The sequence below is a fragment of the Eumetopias jubatus genome, unplaced genomic scaffold (genome assembly GCF_037043125.1).
Source record: "Eumetopias jubatus isolate StellerSeaLion01/CBP00866 unplaced genomic scaffold, mEumJub1_p1.0 scaffold_1, whole genome shotgun sequence".
Classification (NCBI taxonomy): Eukaryota; Metazoa; Chordata; class Mammalia; order Carnivora; family Otariidae; genus Eumetopias; species Eumetopias jubatus.
In genome coordinates this window covers 181,929,458-181,953,739 of record NW_028274807.1, presented here as the reverse complement: position 1 = coordinate 181,953,739, position 24,282 = coordinate 181,929,458, and the positions used below count along the sequence as shown (strand labels likewise).

General features: G+C 36.9%; 1 protein-coding gene and 1 pseudogene across 5 annotated transcripts in view; both read right to left on the bottom strand.

The window, feature by feature from the left end:
* The window catches only part of UBA3 (ubiquitin like modifier activating enzyme 3), a 29,201-nt gene that overhangs the window by 3,176 nt on the left and 1,743 nt on the right, over positions 1-24,282 (bottom strand). For 2 of the 5 annotated variants that reach the window (XM_028110338.2, XM_088027621.1), the window contains exons 1-11: positions 21,090-21,126; positions 20,877-20,918; positions 18,926-19,046; positions 17,493-17,573; positions 13,680-13,762; positions 11,014-11,094; positions 5,836-5,879; positions 5,463-5,527; positions 5,009-5,164; positions 4,011-4,113; positions 3,530-3,643 (exon numbers count right to left, since the gene is read on the bottom strand). In XM_028110338.2, the coding sequence (XP_027966139.1) occupies positions 3,530-3,643; positions 4,011-4,113; positions 5,009-5,164; positions 5,463-5,527; positions 5,836-5,879; positions 11,014-11,094; positions 13,680-13,762; positions 17,493-17,573; positions 18,926-19,046; positions 20,877-20,918; positions 21,090-21,109 (910 nt within the window). In that variant the 5' untranslated portion in view covers positions 21,110-21,126. Of the gene's footprint in view, positions 1-3,529; positions 3,644-4,010; positions 4,114-5,008; positions 5,165-5,462; positions 5,528-5,835; positions 5,880-11,013; positions 11,095-13,679; positions 13,763-17,492; positions 17,574-18,925; positions 19,047-20,876; positions 20,919-21,089; positions 21,136-24,282 lie in introns of those variants that run through there. The other 3 variants (XM_028110340.2, XM_028110339.2, XM_028110341.2) reach the window with 3 other exon arrangements.
* LOC114214694 (U4 spliceosomal RNA) lies at positions 1,834-1,915 on the bottom strand (annotated as a pseudogene).

Below are 24,282 nucleotides of genomic sequence, written 5' to 3'. Positions count from 1 at the left end.
CTGATTTTAAAGATAAGGAAAATGAAATTGAGACAAATTAATATCCACAGTTACCTATCTAGTAAGTGATAGGAATGGCATATGAACTACACTCAGTGAGGTGTGAATAAAGTATAAAGAATAAGAGTTAACTAATTTTTCTTCATATACTAGTTTCAGCCATTTGATTCCCCTAAATTTACAAGAAACAAAAAACTGCCCCTCATCTTCTCATTTCACTATGTAACATGGACTGTATTAACTGTACTTCTATTTCTACTGCATGTTTTCCATATATCAGTATTCAGAGATTAGGAATGAATAAAGCCCTACCTTACAGCATTTTTTTAAAGTAAAATATAAATATTCCCTAACTGTATTTGAATTGCTCATTTTAGAAAACAAAAAACTTCAGGAAAAAGTAGCCATATTATCTTGGGGTGTGGGGGAGCACTTAGAGACGTGTCCCCAAGGCTTCAGGTGTAGGCAGGTTTCAAAAACTTCAGAAAAAAGCCAAATAATCTAAGACATGAAAGGAAGAAGTGCAAAAGTTTGGAAAGCTATTTTAAAACATTAATTCTGACTACATGATCACATATAATTTCAGAGAAAGGGAAATAGGGAGGAGACAACTTCGTGATGGTTAAACCGGAAGCTCTCCAGGGAACCACCTAGAGCAAGATGTACTGAAAGGAAGAATAGGTAGTCACAGTGAGGAGCATCAGACATAGTGCCCAATAAGAGCCAAAATGGTAAAGAGTCCTCTCATCCCGTACCCCTTAAAAAAGCTGGACTTCACTTCCAATTTTGCTTCTGTACTCCTTGTCAAGGCTCTCAATCATGAGGCTCAAAAGTGCACACCAAACCTTGCTATAAAGTACAGAAAGATGAATGAGACTACATATTGAAATGAGTTTTTAGTTCCTGATCAGGACAAACAGAAATCATTTAATTCAAACAGTTACCACATGTACCCTATATGCCAAACTACTGTTCTAGGTGTTGTGCAGAGTAGCAGTGAAAATAACCTATTGCTCTAACAGAGCTTTCCTTCTGCTGAGGGAGATAACATGCAAATGAGTAAAACAATGTCAAATACTGAAGAGTTCTATGAAAAGAAACTAAAACAAGGTATATGGTAGAGTTGGCAACAATGGACAGAGTGGATGATCAGGGAAGACCCTCTCAGGGAGGTGGTAATTGAGCTGAAACCTAAAACCATAAGACCCAGCCATGCAATGGCCCGGGGAAAGAGTATTTCTATAAACAGTAAGGGCAAAGGCCCCAAGGAAAGGATGTATGAGAGTGTAAGTATGAAATATTCTTTGCATAGAAAAATGAGGTTACCATTATTTCTGAGAAATTATAAAAACATCGATAGTGAAATGGCTCAGAAGTCATTTTCAGTTGAATGATCAAGTAAACTGGTTAACTTGATACCTGAGCGATAAGCAGCCAGCCTTAACGGGATCCAAGGAAGGACATTCCTGGCGTAAGAATCAGAAGTATTAAAGCTCCAACGCGGGATCGAGTTTGGTGTGTTCAAAAACAAAGCAGGTCGGAATAGGGGGAATATAGGGAGCAACAAGGAGTGTATAAGAATAGAATTATTAAATGACATCACCAGAAATCAGAAAGTATGAGGAAATAATCACAGAAAAGAAACGGCACATTTTCAAAAAGACAAAGGGGCGCCTGGGTGGCTCAGTTGGTTGGGTGGCTGCCTTTGGCTCAGGTCATGATCCTGGAGTCCCGGGATCGAGTCCCACATCGGGCTCCCTGCTCAGCAGGGAGTCTGCTTCTCCCTCTGACCCTCTTCCCTCTCGTGCTCTCTATCTCTCATTCTCTCTCTCTCAAATAAATAAAATCTTTCAATTAGCAATAATCGCGCCTCGGATAAACCTCATTGGCTACGATACTGCCACTGCGCAAAGCTCAAATAAATAAAATCTTAAAAAAAAAAAAAAAAGACAAAGCTTTTTTTCTGATGAACTCAGTGATAAACTTGGGACAAAAGTCTAGAAAGATGAACTACAAGTACCTAGATTAGGAAACAATGATCACTAGACTAAGCATTATGATTGTTCACTGAGACAAGTCATGTTGGACTCCATTTCTGTGACTAGTAACTTGGCCATGCACGGAAATGTGGAAGATAGTACATCCAGGCTTCAGGAGAGCAGTTAGAAAGGTCTCTTATGATATCCTTTGAACAAGACAAAGAAATAGGAAGTACTCACGAAGGCCTGATCAGGAGAATGAGAGAAACCTAAAAGGGCCTGACCAGAAGTATGATTCAAATGTCTGTTCTCAGGCATTTCAGTCTTGTTAAAATTTTTAACTAATTATATGGAAAGGAGATAAAGCATGATTATCAAAATAACAAATGAAAAGATGCTGGAAAGAACAGGTAAGTTGCCAGGCATAACAGGGTATATACAAAAGGTTTAAGAATAAACTTGTAAAGACCCATACTTGAGTATAAAAAGACAAAACTACCACCTCAAAAAACTGCCAAACCTATAATGGGAAGATGGGGCTTAGGAACTGCATGTAGAGAGAACTTCTAGATTTCAGTGGACAGTGACCTTAAAGAAACAGAAGTATAGCACCAACATAAACAACAAAGAAACAACAAAAAACCTTGCTCTCCTCTAAGACTGCATCAATTATCAGAAATCTATTTTAATCTCAGCATGCTGCATTCTAGCCTAGATAAGAGAAGTATGGATAACTGGAATATGGTTACAAAAAGAAAAAAAAAAAAAAGGATGGGAACTTAACGTCAGCCAACATGTAAAAGGGTTATAGGAACTAGAAAAACTGATGACAGTGATTTGGAGGGAATGTGATTATTGTTCTATGTACGTTAAAGGCTATTACTTAAAAGGAAATTTGATTTATATATGATGTACCCTGGGACAATACACAGACCAAACTAAAGATGGAGACTTCTGACAATATACAAAATAATTATCTTAACAGTCTCACCAAATGTGAAATAGATTGCCCCAGGAGGTGACACCTTCCTCTTCAGTGAAAGGTAAAATGAATGGTTTGACTTGGATGACTTAGGGCCTCTTCAATTCTAGTAAGATTCAGTGATTTTATTAAGTTCCTCCTAGGTGGGGTGCCTGGGTGGCTCAGGCAGTTAAGCGTCCGACTCTTGGTTTTGGCTCAAGTTATGATCTCAGGGTTGTGAGACTGAGCCCTGCAATGGACTCTGCACTCAGCGTGGAGTCTGCTTGAGACTCCTTCCCCCTCTGCTCCTCCCCCACCTTACAAGAGCACGTTCTCTCTCTCTCAAATAAATAAAATCTTAAAAAAAAAAAAAAATTCCTCCTAGCAAAGTAGTATGGATTCTGTCAAACTCTGTTCCATCCAACCAAATTTAGGACACCTGCAAACTATCATTTCCATGGTACCTTGACTGAATCTCAAATGGCCGGTACTATCTGAAATCACTTATCCATTATTTCCTTCAGAGCATCCCAACCCCTGAAAATGGGATTATCCCAAGGTTATAATTCCTGACAATTCACTACCTTACCTTGAGTGAGTCTATAGGTAACACCCCTAATATTATATTGTGATGCTCTCTCGAGGGACTTTTGGAAAATCCACTGAATATGATCAGGATCATCTCCATCTAATGGAACTCCTTCTGTTAGGAAAAACAAAAAACAAAAAACAAGGAGAGTAAGACAGAAACATGCAAACTTAAATCAACTTGTCTTTTAATGTAATTACAGAAAAGAATAATATAAATATTTATGTAATAAATATTTACATAAATAAATACATAGTCACCGTGAGGAGTATTAATGTAATTATAAACAGTGAGGAGTTTAATATAATTATACAATTATATAATTGTATATATGTATACATATATATATATGTATATATATAATTATACAAATAATATAAGTAAATATATATTTATTTACATAAAAACATAGTCACAGTGAGTAATTTAATTATGTAAATTATTCTTACATAATTCCAGATTATGAAATTCATTTTATTACCTCCAAAAGGCTGCTCCTTAGGCCACTGCAGTATCCTTACATACTCAATACAGTGTTCTGGTAGCCTGGGCATAGATGCAATGGTGCACATGGGAAAATTGACCTAAAACCACAGTTTGTGCTTTTTAGTGGATTTTAAACAATAAATTATTTTAAAATGTAACTTCTAGTTCGGACTACTTCATAAAAGTAGATGGTAGGTTATAATTCTTCTTGGCTTTCCACTTATAAAAACATTTTATAACACATAATGCTTCTAAAACTAAAAGACAGCATCTGAGTCACTTGACTTATATTCATACAGGAATGTAGGTTTGCGCTACATTTACAGGGTAAGTAAATTTAAGCTTTGTTAGATCATAAGAAGTGCTAAGTTCTCAAATATGAGCATTTTATTATGTTTACATGATATTTAAATATGAAGGTATAAAATAAACCAAAGCAAAAGCAAATTCAGAGTTCAATCAATTCCAAGTAAGTTCTCAAATATGAGCATTTTATTATGTTTACATATTTAAATCTGAAGGTATAAAATAAATCAAAGCAAAAGCAAATTCAAAGTTATATCAATTCCAAGTAAATATGAAAAATACTATCTTTATTTATAAATCAAAATTCTAACTATTCCTTAAAGTAGGTATATAGCTTAAAGAGCCTCATTTTTAGAAGGATCATTCTCATCCCTGGTATCTTTATCTCCCTGAATCAATCACAGGCAAAAACCAAAGAAAATAGATTATAGCTCTACCCCAACATGTAAGAGTAATTGATCCCTTGATCCCTCTCTCCAAATGAAAAAATTAATACAATACAATGATATTCAGTTCCTATCTTTCCACAAACAGAGCAGAATTTCATATTTTCTTTCTTAATCTTAGTATGATTTTTAAAATATGGTTACCCCTAATTAAAAATCATCAATATTGACTAGACTTAATAATTAAGCCTAACTCTACCCCAAGAGACTATAGAACAAATGCAGGTACTTCTTTGATTACCTGTGGAGGATACAGTTCTAGTGTACATTCAATACAAGCAGTCATTCCAGGGAGAATCACCCGGGCATTTCCTTTAAAACCTTCTGTACCCCCATCTATCAAAGGGACAATGGAGCTTGGATCTAATACACCATCTTCATAATTCAGAAGAGATATCTAGGAAAATTATTTAAAGGCAAGAGGGGAGTAAGAATTCAAAAAAAGGAACATGCTGTCAAGTAATTTCACAAATCAATTGCACTATTGGGTACTAGATTATCAAACCATGGGATCATTATATTAGCAATTTATATTCTCACTTGAAAATTAATGACTGGCAATATATCATGATGTACATCTACTTAGTTGAAAATTAAACTGATTTGTCAAAAATATGGTATGGCATTTTAATTTTTGGTATGTTAAGAGCAGCAGCAAGAATTTCAAAAAACTGAAACAACACTAAAGTCTTTACCAGCATGCCATTTATCCATCTTCTGGCTATGATAGAGTCCAGTCCACATACTATTATATGAAATTCTATGGAAGAAAAAGCAAGTTTAGCTTTTAAAAATGCCACTGCACAAAATAATTCATTTTCTAAGAAACAACCCCCCCATGTTTTATTATAACACAAACATACACAGCTCCTAATCCTTGAGTAATCGTTACTCAAGACAGCATATAAAAATGCAGCTAATGATGTTGGCTAAGAATTAAAACAGTGGCATTCTCTGTTCAACCTTACTGAAAAGCAAACATCAAGAGATGAAAACAAATGAATAGCCTTCAAATAGCCAACTAAAATATAATAAGAACTTAGTGAGAATTTTAAGTGGACAACTTACGTCGATAGAAAGTGTCATTAAAATCCTGAATCTTGTTGAAATGTCTGAATGTAAGTAAAGGAACTTAAGCTGCTAAGTTTTTAATTTATAAAGGGAATTTAACATGCTATAAGGAACAAATTATAAATGTACACAAGAAATAAATCATCAATGTTCAAAGCAGTGGAATTCAGGGCATGTGACAAAATGAACACAACCCTAATTTGTGACAAAACCCCTTTTCTAAACACTCCTCTACTAACTACTTCGAGTAGTTTCTCTCATCCCTGAACCCCCATATTACATTTATGTCTCTGTTATACTTTCTACTCTGCTTCAGTTTTTATATAAAACCATACATCCTGGGAAAGCAGAGTGTGTGTCCTCGACCATTAGCACCAAGCAAAGGGCAATAATGCATTTTAGTGAAGGAAACAAGCACATTACAATTCCCATTTAGGCAGATGACTACAAGACTCAGAACACACAAATTAACACCTTAGGGTGCCTGGGTGGCTCAGTTGGTTAAGCGACTGCCTTCGGCTCAGGTCATGATCCTGGAGTTCCAGGATCGAGTCCCACATCGGGCTCCCTGCTCAGCAGGGAGTCTGCTTCTCCCTCTGACCCTCTTCCCTCTCGTGCTCTCTCTCATTTGCTCTCTCTCAAATAAATAAAATCTTAAAAAAAAAAAAAAATTAACACCTTATACACCTTAAATGTATACAATGTTATGTATCAAATATTTTCAATTAAAAATAAGAGTTACTGCTGCAAAGCTAATTTAAAAAAAAACACGTTTCCAATAGCTTTTTCAGGTACAAATATGATTTATTTTGGGGGTAAGGGGAGGTATGAATTCTTTGTTCCTCTCTCAGTTTTCCAAGTCTCTTTTTACTCTACCAAACCCAATCAGCAGTCTTTCCCTGCCTGGAGGCTGCAAAAAGAACCCCATCAAAAATGGCTGTGGGTGTTAATCAATTATAGCACTTAATATTTTAACAGCACATGTATACAAAAAATTTTAATTTTTCTAATGGAGCAATTTTAATAATATATATACTTCCCCAAAATTATAATAATCCATTATATATTTTAAAAAACCAAAATGGAGAAAAGAGACAATATAAAAATACACTTGTCCTAGATTTTTTTATCCTGGCCTACAAATAAAGCTATAAAAAATAGATTCAATTCTTGCCCTCACCCATTCAGGGTTCTTTTCTTTTTAAATGCTAGGCAAACAGGAGGCATTAGCTGCAGCTAGAACAGAAAGGTCAAAAGAGAGCCAGATGCAGCCACTCTGGAAAACAGTATGGAGGTCCCCCAAAAAGCTGAAAATAGAGCTACCCTATGACCCAGCAATTGCACTACTGGGTATTTACCCCAAAGATACAAATGTAGTGATCCGAAGGGGCTCCTGCACCCCAGTGTTTACAGCAGTAATGTCCACAATAGCCAAGCTATGGAAAGAGCCCAGATGTCCATTGATAGATGAATGGATAAAGATGTGGCATATATATTTAATGGAATATTACACGGCCATCAAAAATATGAAATCTTGCCATTTGCAACGACGTGGATAGAACTAGAAGGTATGCTAAGCAAAATAAGTCAATCAGAGAAAGACAATTATCATATGATCCCACTGATATGTGGAATTTAAGAAACAAAAGACACAGGATCATAGGGGAAGAGAAGAAAAAATGAAACAAGATGAAACCAGAGAGCGAGATAAACCATAAGTGACTCTTAATCATAGGAAACTGAGGTTTGCTGGAGGGGTGGAGGGTGGAGGGATGGGGTAACTGAGTGATGGACATTGGGGAGGGGTGTTGTAATGAGCATTGAATATTACATAAGACTGATGAATCACAGACATGTACCCCTGAAACAAGTATTTAAAAAGAGAGCGAGAACCAGAGCAAACAGGAATAGCAATAAGAGGACCCAGAAGCCACACCAAGAAATCCCACATCCTAGATTTCTATAAAATACCCGAAGTTCACAGATCTAACTTTTAGAGTATGCATGCATATTCTTCTTTTTTTCTCCCTATGGAGGCCTGTATTTACCTTTTTAAACATTTATTTTGAAATAATATAGATCCACAGGTTGCAAAGCTAGTATAAAGAGGTCCCATGTGTTTTTTTAAAGGCATGCAGTGTGACATTTTTATTCAACTTATCAAAAACTTTTCATGTGTATGACACCCTACTACAAAAAAAATATTTTAAATGCTTTTTTTTTGGTTGGGTTTTTTTTCTTCTTGCTTTTTTATTGTTATGTTAATCACCATACATTACATCATTAGTTTTTTTTAAAGATTTTATTTATTTATTTGAGAGAATGAGAGACAGAGAGAGAGCGTATGAGAGGGGGGAGGGTCAGAGGGAGAAGCAGACTCCCCGCTGAGCAGGGAGCCCGATGTGGGACTCGATTCCGGGACTCCAAGATCATGACCTGAGCCAAAGGCAGTCGCTTAACTGACTGAGCCACCCAGGCGCCCCACATCATTAGTTTTTGATGTAGTGTTCCATGACTCATTGTTTGCGTATAACATCTAGTGCTCCATGCAGTATGTGCCCTCTTTAATACCCATCACCATCACCAGGCTAACCCACCCCCCTACCCCCTTCCCCTCTAGAACCCTGTTTGTTCCCATGTGTTTTTCATCCAGTTTCCCCCAATGGTTACATCTTACAGGACTATAATCTCAAAACCACTAATACAACACTGATAAAACGAGTATGTACAGTTCTGTGATTTAAACACTTGTGTAGATTTGTGTAGCCACCACCACCATCAAGTTACACAACTATTCCATCACAGCAAAGCTCTTCCTCCTGCTACCCCTTTAGAGTCCCACCTCTCTGTCCCCTGACGCCTAATCCCTGGCAATCATTAATTTGTTCTCTGTCTCTAATTTTGTCATTTGAAGAATGTTACATAAATAGAAACATACAACATATGACCTTTTGAAGCTGGCATTTTTCATTCAGCATGTCTTTGATATCACCCAACTTGTTGCATGTTTTGTTAATTCCTTTTTATTGCTTAGCAATACTCCACAGTATGGCTGTACCACAGTTTAATAATTCACCTAGTGACAGATGTTTGGGTTGTTTCCAGTTTTTGGCTAATGCAAATAAAGATGCTATGAACATTCAAGAACAAGTTTTATGCAGACCTAAGTATTTGTTTCTCTGGGGTAATACCCAGGAATGAAACTGCTGAGTTGCATGGAAAGTTTATGTTCAGGTTTTTAAAAAACAGCCTATTTTCCAGATGACTATACCATTTTACATTTCCCACTAGCAATGTATGAGTGATTCAGTTTTTCTGTAGCTTTGACAGGATTTTATATTACTATTACTTTAGCTATTTGAAGTATGTAGTAATATTTCACTGTTGTCATAATTTGGATTTCTCTTATAGTGATGATGAACATCTTCTCATGTGCTTTTTGCTATCTTCTTTAGTGAAATGTCCTTTCACATTCTCTGTCCATTTCCTAATTGCATTGTTTTTTCACTGCTGAATTTTGTGAATTCTTTATTTATTCTGGATGAGTCTTCTGTCAGATACCTACTTCATAAATATATCCCATTCTCATCATTGTATCTCATTCTCTTAACAGGGTCCTTCACAAAGCAAAATTTTAATTTTGATATAGTTCTATTTATCAATTTTTTTCTTTTATGGATACTTTTTTGATGTGATCTAAGAACTCTTCACCAAGCCCTACATCACAAGTTTTTCTCCTACACTGTCATCCAAAGTTTTAGATTTTATGCTTAATATATATGATGCATTTTGAGTTAATTTTTATAATTTTGAGGTTTGAGTTGGGATTCATATTTTTGCCTATGGCTATCCAATGGCTCCACCACAATTTGTCGAAGAGATTATTATCCTTTCCTCCAATGAACTGTTTTTGCACTTTTGTCAAACATCAACTGGCCATATTTGCCTGTGGTTATTTCTGGTTTCTCTGTTTTACTGATGTATGTCTCTATCTCTGCTAACATCACCCGGTCCTGATTATTGTAGGTATAGTAAGTCTTGAAATTATACAGTGATTCCTCCCACTTTATTCTTCATCCGAATTGTTTATTTTAATTTTTTTTAAGATTTTATTTATTTGAAAGAGAGAGTGCGTACAAGCGGGGTGGGGTGCCGAGGGAGACGCAGACTCCCCACTGAGCAAGGAGCCCAATGAGGGGGGCTCGATCCCAGGACTCTAAAACCATGACCTGAGCCAAAGGCACATGCTTAACTGACTGAGCCACCCAGGCGCCCCTCAAAATTGTTTGTCCTTCACCTTTCCATATAAATTTTAGAATAATCTATTCTGTATCAACAAGAAATTTTGCAGGGATTTTCACAGAAATTGTATTAAACTTGTATACAAATCTGGGGAGATATGACATCCTTACTATGTCAAATTGCCCAATTCTTGAATACAGAGTATCTTTCCATTTATTTAGGCCTTCTTTGATTTCTTTCATCAGCATTTTGTGGTATTTAGCATACAAGTCATATACTTACGTTATTAGATTTACACCTAAATATTTCCCCCTTTTTTGAGCGGTTGTAAATGGCATTCATTGTATTTTAAATTTCATTCTCCACATTTTCACTGCTAGTATACAAAAAATACAACTGATTTTTGTATGTTTATTTTGTATCCTCTGGCATTTCCCAAATAGCAAAGCTCACCTCCTGAATTTCTATAAAACACTGGAAGTTCTCCAGATCTAAAGAACACTTCTTTTTAAAAACATACTTCTTGGAAAAATAAATTTACTCTGATACACGTTCCATTTGGTTAATATATAATGACTGTCTATTCAGTCTGCTACTGTAGGGAGACACAAAGATTAACTATAGCCAGACAAGGAACTTAATAGTCTAACATAAGAGATATGCAATTCAAGCTGAAATTAAGGGCAATAATGCAAAATAAACAGCACTGGCTGTAAAAGCTTAATTTAAAAATTAGGGCAAAAAGTATTTATATAACCTTAAAGAAAAGACTGGAATGAATATAAAGCAAAATGTCACCAGTAGGTACCAGTAATAAGCTTACTGCTGATTTTTTTTTTTTTGGCTTATCTGTATTTTCTATGTTAAACACCTCTTTTATAATAAAGAAAACAAAGCTTTAGAAAGTTAAGTAACTTTTTGTCAAAAGGATACGGAACTACATTGCAATTAGGAACTCTGTCATTTAGAAATTCTGCAGCAACTTCAGCCTTAGGTCTTCCAACATCTTTAGGCCTACAGGAAAAATTATATGTAAATTATCATTCATGATATAAATCTAGATGATCTATATAATTTATTTTCAGACATAAAAAATATTCATGGTGAGCTTATTTAGAGGATATTTAGAAGGAACACTTTTATCTAAATATTTTTGATGAGTAATTAGTCATTCAACATCAAACGTCAACGCTTGCTGATGTTCCAAATGAAGTATTTACAAGTACTGACAAGTCTAATTATTTCTTAAATGAAAATAGAAGACAGTGCTTCCCCCCCCCCCCCCCCCCGTGGAAAGCATAACAATGGCATGCTTCCTGGCCACTTCTCACTGTGGCATTTCCCAATGTAAAATATTATCCCACACACAGAGCCTTCCAAATCTGCCCTGAACCCCAGAACCTCAAGGTGTTACTATGGAGGTCTTGGCTGAAATACACACAGGATTCATTCTGGAGATACAAATACCTTCATTTATCCTCTTCTTCCTGGGTGTGCTGATTAAACAAATTTTATGTCCCAAACGAAGCCATAAGCATGTTTTTGAAGAAGAAATAATGCCGAAGGCATTATCTAAAATTGCAAATGACCTGAACATTCTTAAGAAACTAAAAACAGAAGACCTCAAAACATCATTTCTAGATAAGAACCATAGCTATAGATAGAAAAGGACACAGAGAAGTCTCTCTTCTAATCTCAGTACAAATGGAATTTTCTTTCGTAGTACTTCCTCATTCTCCTCACAAAAGTAAATCACTCCCTCACACATACATAGTAAGTGCTTCATTACTACTTTTTCACAACATTTTTCATTAGCTACAGAGGTCTATCATACCCACTAGACTATGAACACCTGGAAGACAGTAACCATATTCTTATCTCTTTATATTCCTTCATATATAAGCACAGAATACTTTAAAAATAAATGAAAATTTTAAAAAATCAATGTTCCTAATAAAAATTACTTTTTATTTAAAATTGGAATTTTAAAGAAAAATAATTTAACAGGTCGATTTTCTTCTCTCCAATGAAGCAGTGTGCTCCTCTTGATTCAAAGCTTCTGATAAGAGTTTTATTCTGACTTTGTCCTATAACTAGGCTCTAGTTATAAATCAAGGAACCTGATTTCAGTACTGCATTCAACCACTCTGGACAGAGCTCTTTTGGTAAAGGTGATAAAGGAGACTTTCAAGATTCTTTTATGTTGTGGATTATATGTGCTTCCACAGTAGATCCCAAATAAAAAAACTCCTAGATGGTTTCTGTGGAGACTGCTAATTTACCTTTCCAGAATTAGGGGATCAGATTGTTCCACCAAAAAACTGCACTTTGAACAAAAAGGCCTTTCACAGGCATCTTTGCAGGATACCTTGGCCTAATTGCTTAATCTTGAAAACAAGTACCTGCCCTGAGGGCTGCTCTGAGATCAAAGGAGGTAATATGGATAAAGAGTTTAGGAAGTGTTTACTACAACCTAAGCACTCAGCAAATGTTAACTATCATTATGATTTTCAATCATTATTTTAGCTACAAACTAAAGGGTATGGCCTATTATCAAAAACCAATCAACTCAGTGTTATCTTTGTTAGAGCATTCATATATACTAAAAATGTGTCAGGATCCACAAAGTTTTCTGTAGAGAAGGGTAATTTTAAGGGTTAAAAAATAAATAAATCAACAAAAAAATAAAACCTAAACATTAAACGTAGAGTTCACATTGCAATTACAATACTTCCTTAATCTGACTTTGTTTATAACCCATCCTTCAGCCTCTTTAACATCTTCCACAAAGAGAGGTTTCATGCCTATCCAAAAATTTAAATTTACCTTCTCTGCTAACCTAACCTTATAATGCATACCTCCAACTATCTGAGCACTTCCTGCTAATAATCTAATCACTAGAGAGAAAAATAAAAAGTCCTTATCTCTCCATATGTATAATTCTTTGACCAATGACACTTATATCTGAGCTTGTCAAATCTCTAAATGCTACATACTAAAATTCACTAATGAACCTCTCCTCCCGGCTACATATATGCCCACCTGCAGTTTGTAAGTCATTTCTAACAACCCATTCCTAGATGCTTTCTGTATTTCATGTTTGTCTATGATAATTATCCCTTTATTCCATTTCAACTGCTCCTGGGTTTTCTCTAACTTTCCACTTTTTTTTTTTTTCTGTAAGAAAGTCCAAACTCTCTCACAACTTCATTGCCCCAGTGTCACCATACAATTCTTGGCTCATAAGTCCCCACCAATATATCTCGCTAGGGCCTAATATTCCAGCTACTGTTCTCTTATGAAATCAATAGAAGGAAAAGAGCCCTGCTCCATGTCTTCAGAGCACAATTATCCCCCAAATCACATAACCCATTTGGAAATCTCTTTAAACAACAACAACAAAATCATATATTTGTTTATAAAACTAGTTTCACCAGAATGCTCACAATTTTCTTGCAAACTTTTACCTAAAAAGGGAGTGGTAGTTATTTTTAAAATAAAATTAGTGTTACCCTCTCAGTTTTAAAAAAATTATTAAACTACAATGTACTCAAATTCAAGTGATTATCAGAATTTTAAACTAAGATCTTAAAACTTACCTAAATAAAAACTGCCTATTTAGATTGGAAACATCTATAGTGTCCATGTCTATAACATGAATCTGTCTAAAACCAGACAATGCCTGTGGGAATAAAAAAAATCCAATTAAGCAGAAGTTTCCACACATTTGAAATTTTAATATTTGTTTTCAAGGTAGTCCTAAATTTATAAACGCTCAATAATAAATTCTACATAATTGTATTCAACGGTTAAAGAGTCTTACAAAGTATATAAAAGTCAGGGTTCTTGTAAAGGTCAAAAATGTGTAACTACTCAGTCTATAACCAAAAGAGAACAACTCAAAATTTCTACAGTTGTTTTATAATCCCATAAACGCATTTGTAAAGTTTGTTGTTTTGCTGCTGCCGCCAGATGTTTTAATTTTACAAGTCTTACTAATTAACTGAACTTGCTATTCTTTTTCAGAATACTGTTAAGCAATTCCTACAAGTTTTATCTTAGTTTACGTAACATTAAGTATGTCAGGATTCAGAAATAACTATTAGAAGTTGTATATTATGAACACACATATGTACACAGCACATGTAAAAGGAATATCTTAAAAGTATTGAGTCAAGGGGCGCCTGGGTGGCTCAGTCGTTAAGCGTCTGCCTTCGGCTCAGGTCATGATCCCAGGGTCCTGGGATCGAGCCCCACATTGGGCTCCCTGCTCCGCGGGAAGCCTGCTTCTCCCTCTCCCGCTCCCCCTGCTTGTGTTCCCTCTCTCGCTGTGTCTCTCTCTGTCAAATAAATAAATAAAATCTTAAAAAAAAAAAAAAAAAGTATTGAGTCAAGAACAAGCAATCAAAAAAGCTAGGGAAAAGCAACAAACTGTTGCAGTACAACCACTGCTCAAATTTACCAGCAGAAGCAAAAGATTAAAAAAAACAAGCCTCAATAATTAATCATGCTTTTCTGGTCTTGGCCAGTTAAGCAGTCAAATTAAACCAGGTGTCAATAATTTCCCTACTTTTTGGCCCTTCTTATAGCAAGAGATCCTCCAGAGTTGTCTATACTTGCTTTCTCATATTCCTGTCTCACACATACACTAAACAAGCTTTCATCACTCCCACCACTCTGCAGAAAACTGCTCGTCAAGGTCACCAGTGACTCCCATGTTACTACTTCCAATGACAATTTTCAGTCTCTCTGATCTTACCCACCTGAAGTATCTTTAAAATACATTCTTCACTTGGTCACTACACTCATGAGAAATCTGAACATTAAAAATTGGTTTCCAGTTCACCTCACTCAGGAGTTTTCCTCCTACTTTACTGGCTAGAATTTGGAGTGCCCTTGTGCTTAGTTCTGGTTAGTGCTGGTGATCTCCGACAATCTTATAAGATAAAGCATCATCTAACAGACATCTCAAACTTAACAGTTTCCAAAACCAAACTCAATCATCCTTGCTCACCAACACCACTAAATCTATTCTTTTCCCAATGTCTCCCATTTCAGGGAATGCTGACTCCATCTTTCCAGGTGCTCAGTGGAAAAACCTTGTCGTGTCATCCTTGGCTCCTCTCTCTCTCATGTTCCACAACTAATCCACGAGTGAATCCTGTTAACTCCAACCTCAAAACATATCCATCATCTGACTGCCTCTCACCACCTCCAATGCTACCATCTTGCTCCAAGTCATTGCCACCTCTTGCCTAGATGACAACAACCTTCCAACCAGCCTCTCAGCTTCCTGCTCTGTTCTTCCTTGAGTCTTTTCTCCGTACATCAGGCACACTGAACCAGGTTAAAAGTCAGATCAATCAACTCATCTGCTTAAATCTCTCCAAAGACTTCCTGACTCAGAGTAAAAGGCAAAGTTTTTACAGTAGCCTCTAAAGCCATTTGTAATATTCACTCTGAGCCCTTCCATCTCCCATTACCTCTCGATATCCTATGGGAAACTGCTCACCCTTGCCCATTTCTGCTTTAGCTATAATAACCTCCTTGCCTCCTAGAACATAAAAGCCACACTCCCACTTCACAGATTTTGCACCAGATGTTACCTCTGCCTAGAATATTCTTGCTCACCTCTCTGCTCAAATAGCATCTTTTTGTAAACCACTTCCCTCCCACCAGGCTACCTATCTTCCATTCTTCCTTTCCCCATAGCATTTATTACCATCTGACATACTATGTATTTTATTTGTCTTTTTCCTTCCATAAGCCCCACAAACACAAACACCTGTCAGTATTTTTCAATACTGTATCTTTAGCTTTCAAAATGGTGCCCGGCATATGGGGAGAGGTGGTTCTATAACTATTTTCTCAGTCAATAATATTAATGTCATATTCTTTTTTCAGAATGAGCCTTTGGGGGGGACCTACAGTCAATTTAAAAAACCATGTACATTTCTCATATATTTATGTCTGAAATAAGCAAAATAACAAGTGGTAATTGAAAAGCTTTAGTTTTCTTAAGACATTACAATGCAATAAATAACAAAGCCATTCCTAAAGTTGCTTGATGACTATTCCTCAGATCTAATCTCCAATTAATTTACATTTAAAATCACTGTATGTCACATTTGCAAGTAACAGCTTCATAATAGAAAAAGTTAAGCATTAGAGGATTTTTACATAGAATGCCTACCAAAACCACTACCCATCCTCCATAAATCCTTCCCTTCTAGAACTCTTTGGTACTCCAAGGGTTATGTTTGAGAAAATTCTGTCATTCTGGCACCCCATCCCATAGTATATCATACATAATGCTATTTATTTTGTGTAAGACTTGTCTCTCCAATGAAATTTGAAATTCATTAAGGACATAGACCTTGATGACCTACAATCCCTTCAGAACTGAGCACAGCAGTTAAGTACCAAGAAGCATATTAAGTTTCTGCAGTTACACTGAGTGACATTAATATTTTCTTAGCAAAATGAATGTAGCTGTTGACATTTAAACTGCAGCCACAAGGCCAACTTTTTAGGTCCCTCTGGCTATGTGACCTGATTCGCTGTCTAAGGATTTCCTCTAGGATTTCCTATTTTCTACACACCACTGAGAAGGCTGACATACAACACCTTTAAATCAATTCCTCCCCTATCCATTTTTATTAAGTAAACCAATAAAGCCTTATAAAAAGCTATCTGTGGTTATGAAAAGTCAGTAAAACTAGTAAGTCACATATTATGGATTTCAAACCAGTATATAGAAATAGCTTATCTAAAAAGTACCCCCTCTTAAGATGATATTCAGTGAAAACAAACTGACCCAAAAAAAAGCTTAGCTATCCCAAATTTTATGTTTGATTAAGTCATGTAATGACCTAATAGTTCATTGAAAAGCACACCTAAGAATTAATGACCTGGATTAGGTTCTAGGAATATCACTATTCAGAAAACTCAGGCAAGTCATTTAACATCTCTAAACCTCAGTTTCTCCCTCTATATAGAATGACACAATATCCTAGCCACCTAATCGGGTTATTTTGAGGAACAGAAGAAATAATTCTTTTAAAATTACATGTTAAAATATGAATTACCAGTTTTGTTATTTACATCACTGAAATTAATGACTGCTATGCAAGAGGAAGCACAAAGATTTGTTTGATAAAGATCAGAGAAGAAAACAAGAATTTTCTATCAATGACTTTATAGTTGAGGACTTTATAGAGCGTAAAAAGTTCCACAGTTATATCATTATTTTAATTACTATCTCGAATTTGACCTGCTAAATTTATCTAACAAAGGCTCACAGGAAAAAAGGTTAACAATCATAATAAAGAAATTTCCTAGTACTAGAAAAGGAAAAGAAAAAGCTTTAATTATCACAGAGAAAAAAATACATTTATATATATATATATTACCAGATTTTTTAGGAGCTCACATCCTAAGCCACCAGCTCCAATGACCAGAACTTTACATGTATCTAACAAAAACTGGAGAGACTGTAAAGAATGAAAAGGCGTATTAAAATCTGGTTGATAATAACCATAAGTACCATCAATAAAGCAATAAGCCATAAAACAGTTTCTGATGTTTCCATGAAAAATGCAATTGAGGATAAAGAGCAGACTTTGTATTTAATAAATTATTTTAAATTTATGAACACGGTAGAACCAGAATTTCTGTAATCTAATGATTTCAGAGGGTTTCAATTTTAATGTTTTTAAGTTGACTTTAATTTTATTGAATTAAAAGGTTATTTCCAACAAGAAAAACTACTATACCTAGTTAATTAAGACTTTTCTTTAAACTTTGAAAGGGGATGAAAATATCAAATGTATTTAACTGACTTGCTAAAAAGAGAAAAATATAAAAACCTTAAGAACAGAGGCTCAAGCACCGCACAAGGTGTTTAAAGGTTTTAAGGTAAAAAGGTAAGAAAATAATTGCTGCTTTTGAACACAGTGAGTGAAACTTACAAAACAAGAGATGACAGGAAGAAAAAAAACAGTAAACTCTTAGAAAATTGTACATCAGCAGAAATACAATTTAAAACAATGATTTAAGAACAGTACCGTAAATTATCTGGCAAAAAAAAAAAAAATTCAGAAGCACAAGAAAATATGGTGGAGTATCCAAAGAAACACAAAATACTTTCAATTCTGTCCAAGATTAAAGGAGAGAAGTTAAACTGATGATACAGTGAATGAAACCCAAGAGTCTGTACCTTAATTTTAGGAGTGGCATAATACTGCTATTTCAAAACAACATCTCTTTATAAACACAAGACAGAAGAATTAACTATAAAGAATATATTTTCTACCTTGCAGTAAAAAATAAGTTGTATTTAGTTGAACATTTGCCTTATGTCAAACACTACCAGTCCAAAATTCTATCCCTCTATTATACAGCAGTCATATGATTTTTAACATGCAATTAATTATTTTCAATTCTAGGTAAAGATGCTCATTTCAACTAAATTTCAAAATTTAAGCAAGCACATCTATACTTCTATCAAATTTAATTTCTCATAGTAGGGTTAAAAAGGGGACTGTGTCTCAAAAGTCATTTTAAAACTGTAATTCTCAGTGAAATATAACTTAGAATCTTAAATGAGATTATGAAGTTATTTTACTCTTGAGAATTTTCAACATATTACATGAGAAATGTGAAAATAATGACTCAAATATTTGTCATTCAATTATAATCAGTTGCAAATATTCAATTTAGTATTTTAAGGTAACTTATACAATTGTTAATAGTTTTATTAAAGAGCAAACTAAAAAGAAAGCATTTTATTATTTTTGAAACATAAAACTATTAGAGGAGTTATTTAAAAATAAACATTTCTCACTTCAGTGCTGGGTTCGAAATCAGGGTGTGTGAAGGGTCCAGATCGCTCGAGGAACTTCTTTACATGGTTCCAGCGACCTTCCCAGTCTCCAGTGTCCCCACACCCACCATCAACAGCCATTCTGCACAGAACACAGTAAATTCAGCTGCAAAGATCAGTAGGAAAAAGCCACACCTACAACTATTATGGTTTCCCCAAATGAAAAAGTAACTACACCAAACCTGCTCAAATAAAAAGGGAAACATCAATGTGGTTATGCTTATGCTTTGAACTTTTCTCTTGGCTATTATCTAGTTCATTTAATGTTAAGAACTACACATTTGATGAGATAAATCAGTCTACATGTTTCTGGGATCCTTAAAGCACCCCAAGATCAAACTTGGGATATTCTTGGTCAATTGGTGAGAAATGGGCTTCTCCACATTTGGAATTTATAAAAGATCACTGTAAACTTCCCCAGTTTGTTCCAACAACACACTTGGATCAGGAAAAAAAAAAAAAAGAAACTCCACTTTCATAATAGTGAAGCTTCAAATCTAATATAATTCATGTATCCTTTCCAAGTTTGAAAGATGTGATTTAATGATTATTTTTGATGAGAACATTCACACATTTTTCCCTGAAAGAGATCCCAATTTTCAAAAAAGAATCTTTTAACACTATGAGGTGTTGTTTCCACTCAACACAAAAGAAGTTTGGGGTTACAATTACACTACAGATAGGCACTGCCATCTAAAAACTTTTTAGAACATACAACTGAATAAAGAGGGACTCCTCTAACAAATGTATTTTTTACTCTCTGCAAGATTTATGTTTGGTTGTGATTATTTTTAATTTTCAAATTTCCTGTAACCCACAGTTTCTACCTCCAGATGTATTAGTAATATCCAATTTTTACAAGTATTGCCTAACAATAAAGACCATAGCATTTGATGTCAAGCTGGGTCTGGTTCCACAACAACATTGTGACCTTGAGCTGATTATTAATGGCTATAAATCTCATATGTTAAGTTGTCTGGAGCTACTTCTTAAGGTCAGAACAAGGATAAAGAGATAATCCACATAGAGGCCTTAGTACAATATCTGCCATACAGTAAGCATTCAAGCCTTTACTGTCATTTTAAGCAAAGGTGGAAAGGAAATGAAAGGTGGGAAGGAATGTGATATAAAGCTTGTCATTCCAATCCTTTTGCAACTGAAATTAAACTTTCGGAGGGAGATACATAAAGACTAAAACACGCTACTGGGAACTGGCACAGAAACTACTAACTCACCACACCCACTGCAAGAGTACCTTCTACTCCTCCCATGTAGGGAGAAGAAAAATTATGTGGCGTGGGCCAGGTTAGAAAACAGATTAAATCTGTCTCACCAGCACAAAACTAAACATTTGATAAAAAATAGGGTGTGTAATAAATGGAGAAAATAAACTCTGTGGAGTCAACATTAACCCTTAAGAGCCAACTATGTTGCAAAAATGAAGTGCTTAGTACAAAACCTTACAGATAAAGTTCTCATAAAAAGTTTGCAATAATACTATTGTCTCGTAATAATACTATTACGAAAGGCCAAAAAGGGCCTAGTGTCCGTTTCACGTGTTTAATAAAGATTCCCTTTTCACAAGGTCACGGCTATGACAATTTGGGGTGGAGGGGGGGTGGGGGCTCAAGGGTCCTTCCGCAAGACCTTTGGGTCAAGTACCACCCCGGCGGGCCGGTGCCGGGTCTGCTGCGGTGGACCCCGGGCCCGGCGCCCGCCCGAGATACAGACGAGGAGCGGCCCGCCGGGCCCCTGGGGCTCCGGGATGGGGGTCAGGGGATGAGGCCGCGCGGCCTGCGCTCCGGGTGCCCCCCTCCCAGCCCCCCGGGCCCGCTGCGGCTGGTCCCCTAGGCCTGGGGTGGGGGGAGGCGGGGGTCCCCGGAGAGGGCCCCGGCCTCCCGGCAGCACTAACTTCTCAGCCAGCAGCTCCTCTATTCTCCTTCTTTTCTTCTCCCTAAAAGAAAGAGAGAATAAAAGAAGGGTCAGCATCACGCTACACACCGGGCGCCGCGAGGGGACGGGGCGGGGGGGTGGGGGGACCCCGGGTGGCGGCGGCGACCGCCCACCGCCGCGCTCTCTCACAACCCAGCCCGGCCGCGCACGCCTGCAGATCCAGAGTACTTACGGCTCCTCGCCATCCGCCATATTGTTCCCCGCCTCTTCCCAGGTGCCCCCACGGCGGGCGGGGCGGAGGGGCGGAACGAGGCGAAGGGGCGGGGCCGTCAGGGAGAGTTGGAAAAGGACGGGGAGGAGCGGAAAGGGGCAAAGGGGCGGGGCCAGAGGAAGGGGTGGGGTTGATGGCTTGGAGGCTCCCTTGGGCTTTAAGGCTTTTGCGTGTAAATATAATCTTGATTACACTTCATTACATAAATCTTATCCAGTGTATAAGGTTGCGTGAAAATATACACATAATACATTATACGTTTATACAATTTACGTACTAATTAATAATTATAAAAAATGGTATATTCTGGGCGCCTGGGGTGGCTCAGTTGGTTGAGCGACTGCCTTCCGCTCAGGTCATGATCCTGGAGTCCCGGAATCGAGTCCCACATCGGACTCCCTGCTCAGCAGGGAGTCTGCTTCTCCCTCTGACCCTCTTCCCTCTCATTCTCTCTATCTCTCATTCTCTCTCTCTCTCAAATAAATAAATTCTTTTTTAAAAATGGTATATTCTATGAAAAAACTCCTTGGAAGAGGCACCCTCGTGCTGCAGAGCGTCTCTCTGAGGCAAAGCATCGGAGTAATTTTCACCTTAAATTTTCAGGAAACATTTTTGCATAAGAGTACGCACTTTAAGAATAAAATCTAAATCAGTTTATAGTGGTGGGATGAAGAGATTATTATTTTCCTCCTTTGTGAATATCAATGGTAATCTTTTAATGTCACATGATTCTGTCAGATAAGTTCAGCAGAAATGGAACTGGATAGAAAAAAACTTTTTCTGGGGAAAAATATGTATTTAAATAAAAGTATAAAGAAAAAAGCACAAAAATTAAGGAATAATTTAGAACACCTGTAATCGCATCACCTGAAGATAAATGATTAAATTTGGACTATTTTCACAGTCAGACATAGATGATGGATAGATAGATAGATAGATGTGTTTGTGTGGGGGGAGTGTCTGGATGACTGGATACAAAAGATCATATTCAAAAAAATATATGTATATATGCACATATATATACATATATCCTTTCTTGGAGCCGGAAAAAAATGAGATTTAGAATTAGGAAGAACAGTTTAAATTCTTAACTCTCCACTTACAAACTATAAGAGTCGGGATACTGCTGGGTCTTCATTTGTAAAATATTTGCCTTGTAAGACTGAGAATTGAATGAAATACAATGGTTCTCAAATTATAATCCCCTGATCAGCCCTATTAGCATCACTTGGGGAATTGTTATAAATGCAAGTTTTCAGGCCCCATCCCCAACCTTCTGCAAAACCCTGGGATGATTCTGTGCAAAATAAAGCTTGAGAACCACTGACATGGAGTACGTAAAACCTAATGGGTACTCGGTAAATGTAGCTGCTGTTAATAAATTAAGATGTTGTCTCCTCTTTGTCCTTTATTATCCCCCAATCAGGTTCAGTTCAATAGCATTCATTGAGCTGAAAGTCAGTGACAGGCAATAAATGGGAGAAGACAGAGTTCACAGTCCACAGTCTGTAGCAGGAGACACCAGCCACTTTCTTGGGTCACATGTCTCCGTATCAACCCAGAAAACTCTTTTTTTTTTTTTTAATTTTGCCCAGACTACTCTGCAGATAGAAACCACTGAGATTAGGGCGCCTGGGTGGCTCAGTTGGTTAAGCGACTGCCTTCGGCTCAGGTCATGATCCTGGAGTCCCGGGATCGAGTCCCACATCGGGCTCCCTGCTCAGCAGGGAGTCTGCTTCTCCCTCTGACTCTCCTCCCTCTCATGCTGTCTCTCATTCTCTCTCAAATAAATAAATAAAATCTTTAAAAAAAAAAAAGAAAAAGAAACCACTGAGATTAAGCCCACGCTTTTCAAAACAGACTAGTGTGGGTGGGGCCTCAGCAATGCTACTCTCTGAGGAGACCTTCTGATTAGTGGCAGCAAGCTCCACAGCCCCCTCAGATGATAAAAACCAACAGGTGCCTTAGAGATCATCTAGTCCAAACCTACCCATTTCATAGGGAGGAAGCTGAGGCCTGGGAACAGGGTGCTGCTGGACAATGAAGAGAACTGCAAAGGCATCTAGCCCCTCATCTGTGTGCCTTGGGACTAACACCTAGACTCCTGTGGTGGTGTTTTGGTAGATGACACCAAGGCACTCCCACTGGCTCAGTCAGGCCAATTAGAAATAGCCACCTGCCCTTGCCAGCAATGAAAGTAACAGACATGAAACAGATTTATTTCATTTCAAAGGTAATATATCATAAACTATTAGACTATCCACTATGGTTTGTATACAGACAGGTAAATATTCAGAGTGAGTCTATCTAGAAGCACAAGTGTGGATATAGGAGCTGCAGAAAGGCCAACCCCTGAATGAATAATGACAAAGTGCTGCTACTAATAGCGTTTTGAAGAGTACCTGAAATCAAGTAAGGATTCCAGATGTGTCCATTTTTATTTAAAATTATTTTGACAAAGATAGAAATGTGTAGTGGGAAAACAAATTCTCTCATATGCAGCCAGAGAGAGAAGTATGGTTAATACTTCATTAGAGAGGGAGAAGGAAATCATGCTAAATACAGTTATATCCGGCTTTTTTTCATTTCTTTATTTTTAAACCTCTTTGGAGGTTTAAACAAATAAATTCATTTTTTTTTTTTAAGTAGGCTCCATTCCCATCATGGAACTAAAGACCCTGAGATTAAGAGTCACGCTCTACCAACTGAGCCAGCCAGGTGCCTCTAAACAAATAAATAAAAATTCACAGGACAAATGTTTACTGGATATCAATTGCCTATGATCAATGAGGAATCATATTATTACTAACAGACATCTGACAGTTTATGGTCATGCAGTCCTGAGCAATTGGAAGGTTCTTGGTCACAGCTCCTAATGCTCACTGATCTCTCCAACAGGTGTGGGGTCCTAATGGTGCTGGTATGCTGGTCATGACCAAGATCATTTTCTCAGCTTGCCCACAGTGCTGCTTTTTGAAATTCTTAAGCCCCAGGGAATTCTTCTACACCCTCTAACTTCCTGTAACTGAGCGCTAAGGTCTGGCACATCTCTACCTAGCACTCCTCTTACTGTAATATATTTAAGTTAGCGTTTCCACTGCATTGCAAGATCCCTGAAGGCAGGGCAGGGCTGCATTCTTCTCACCTTTTTTTT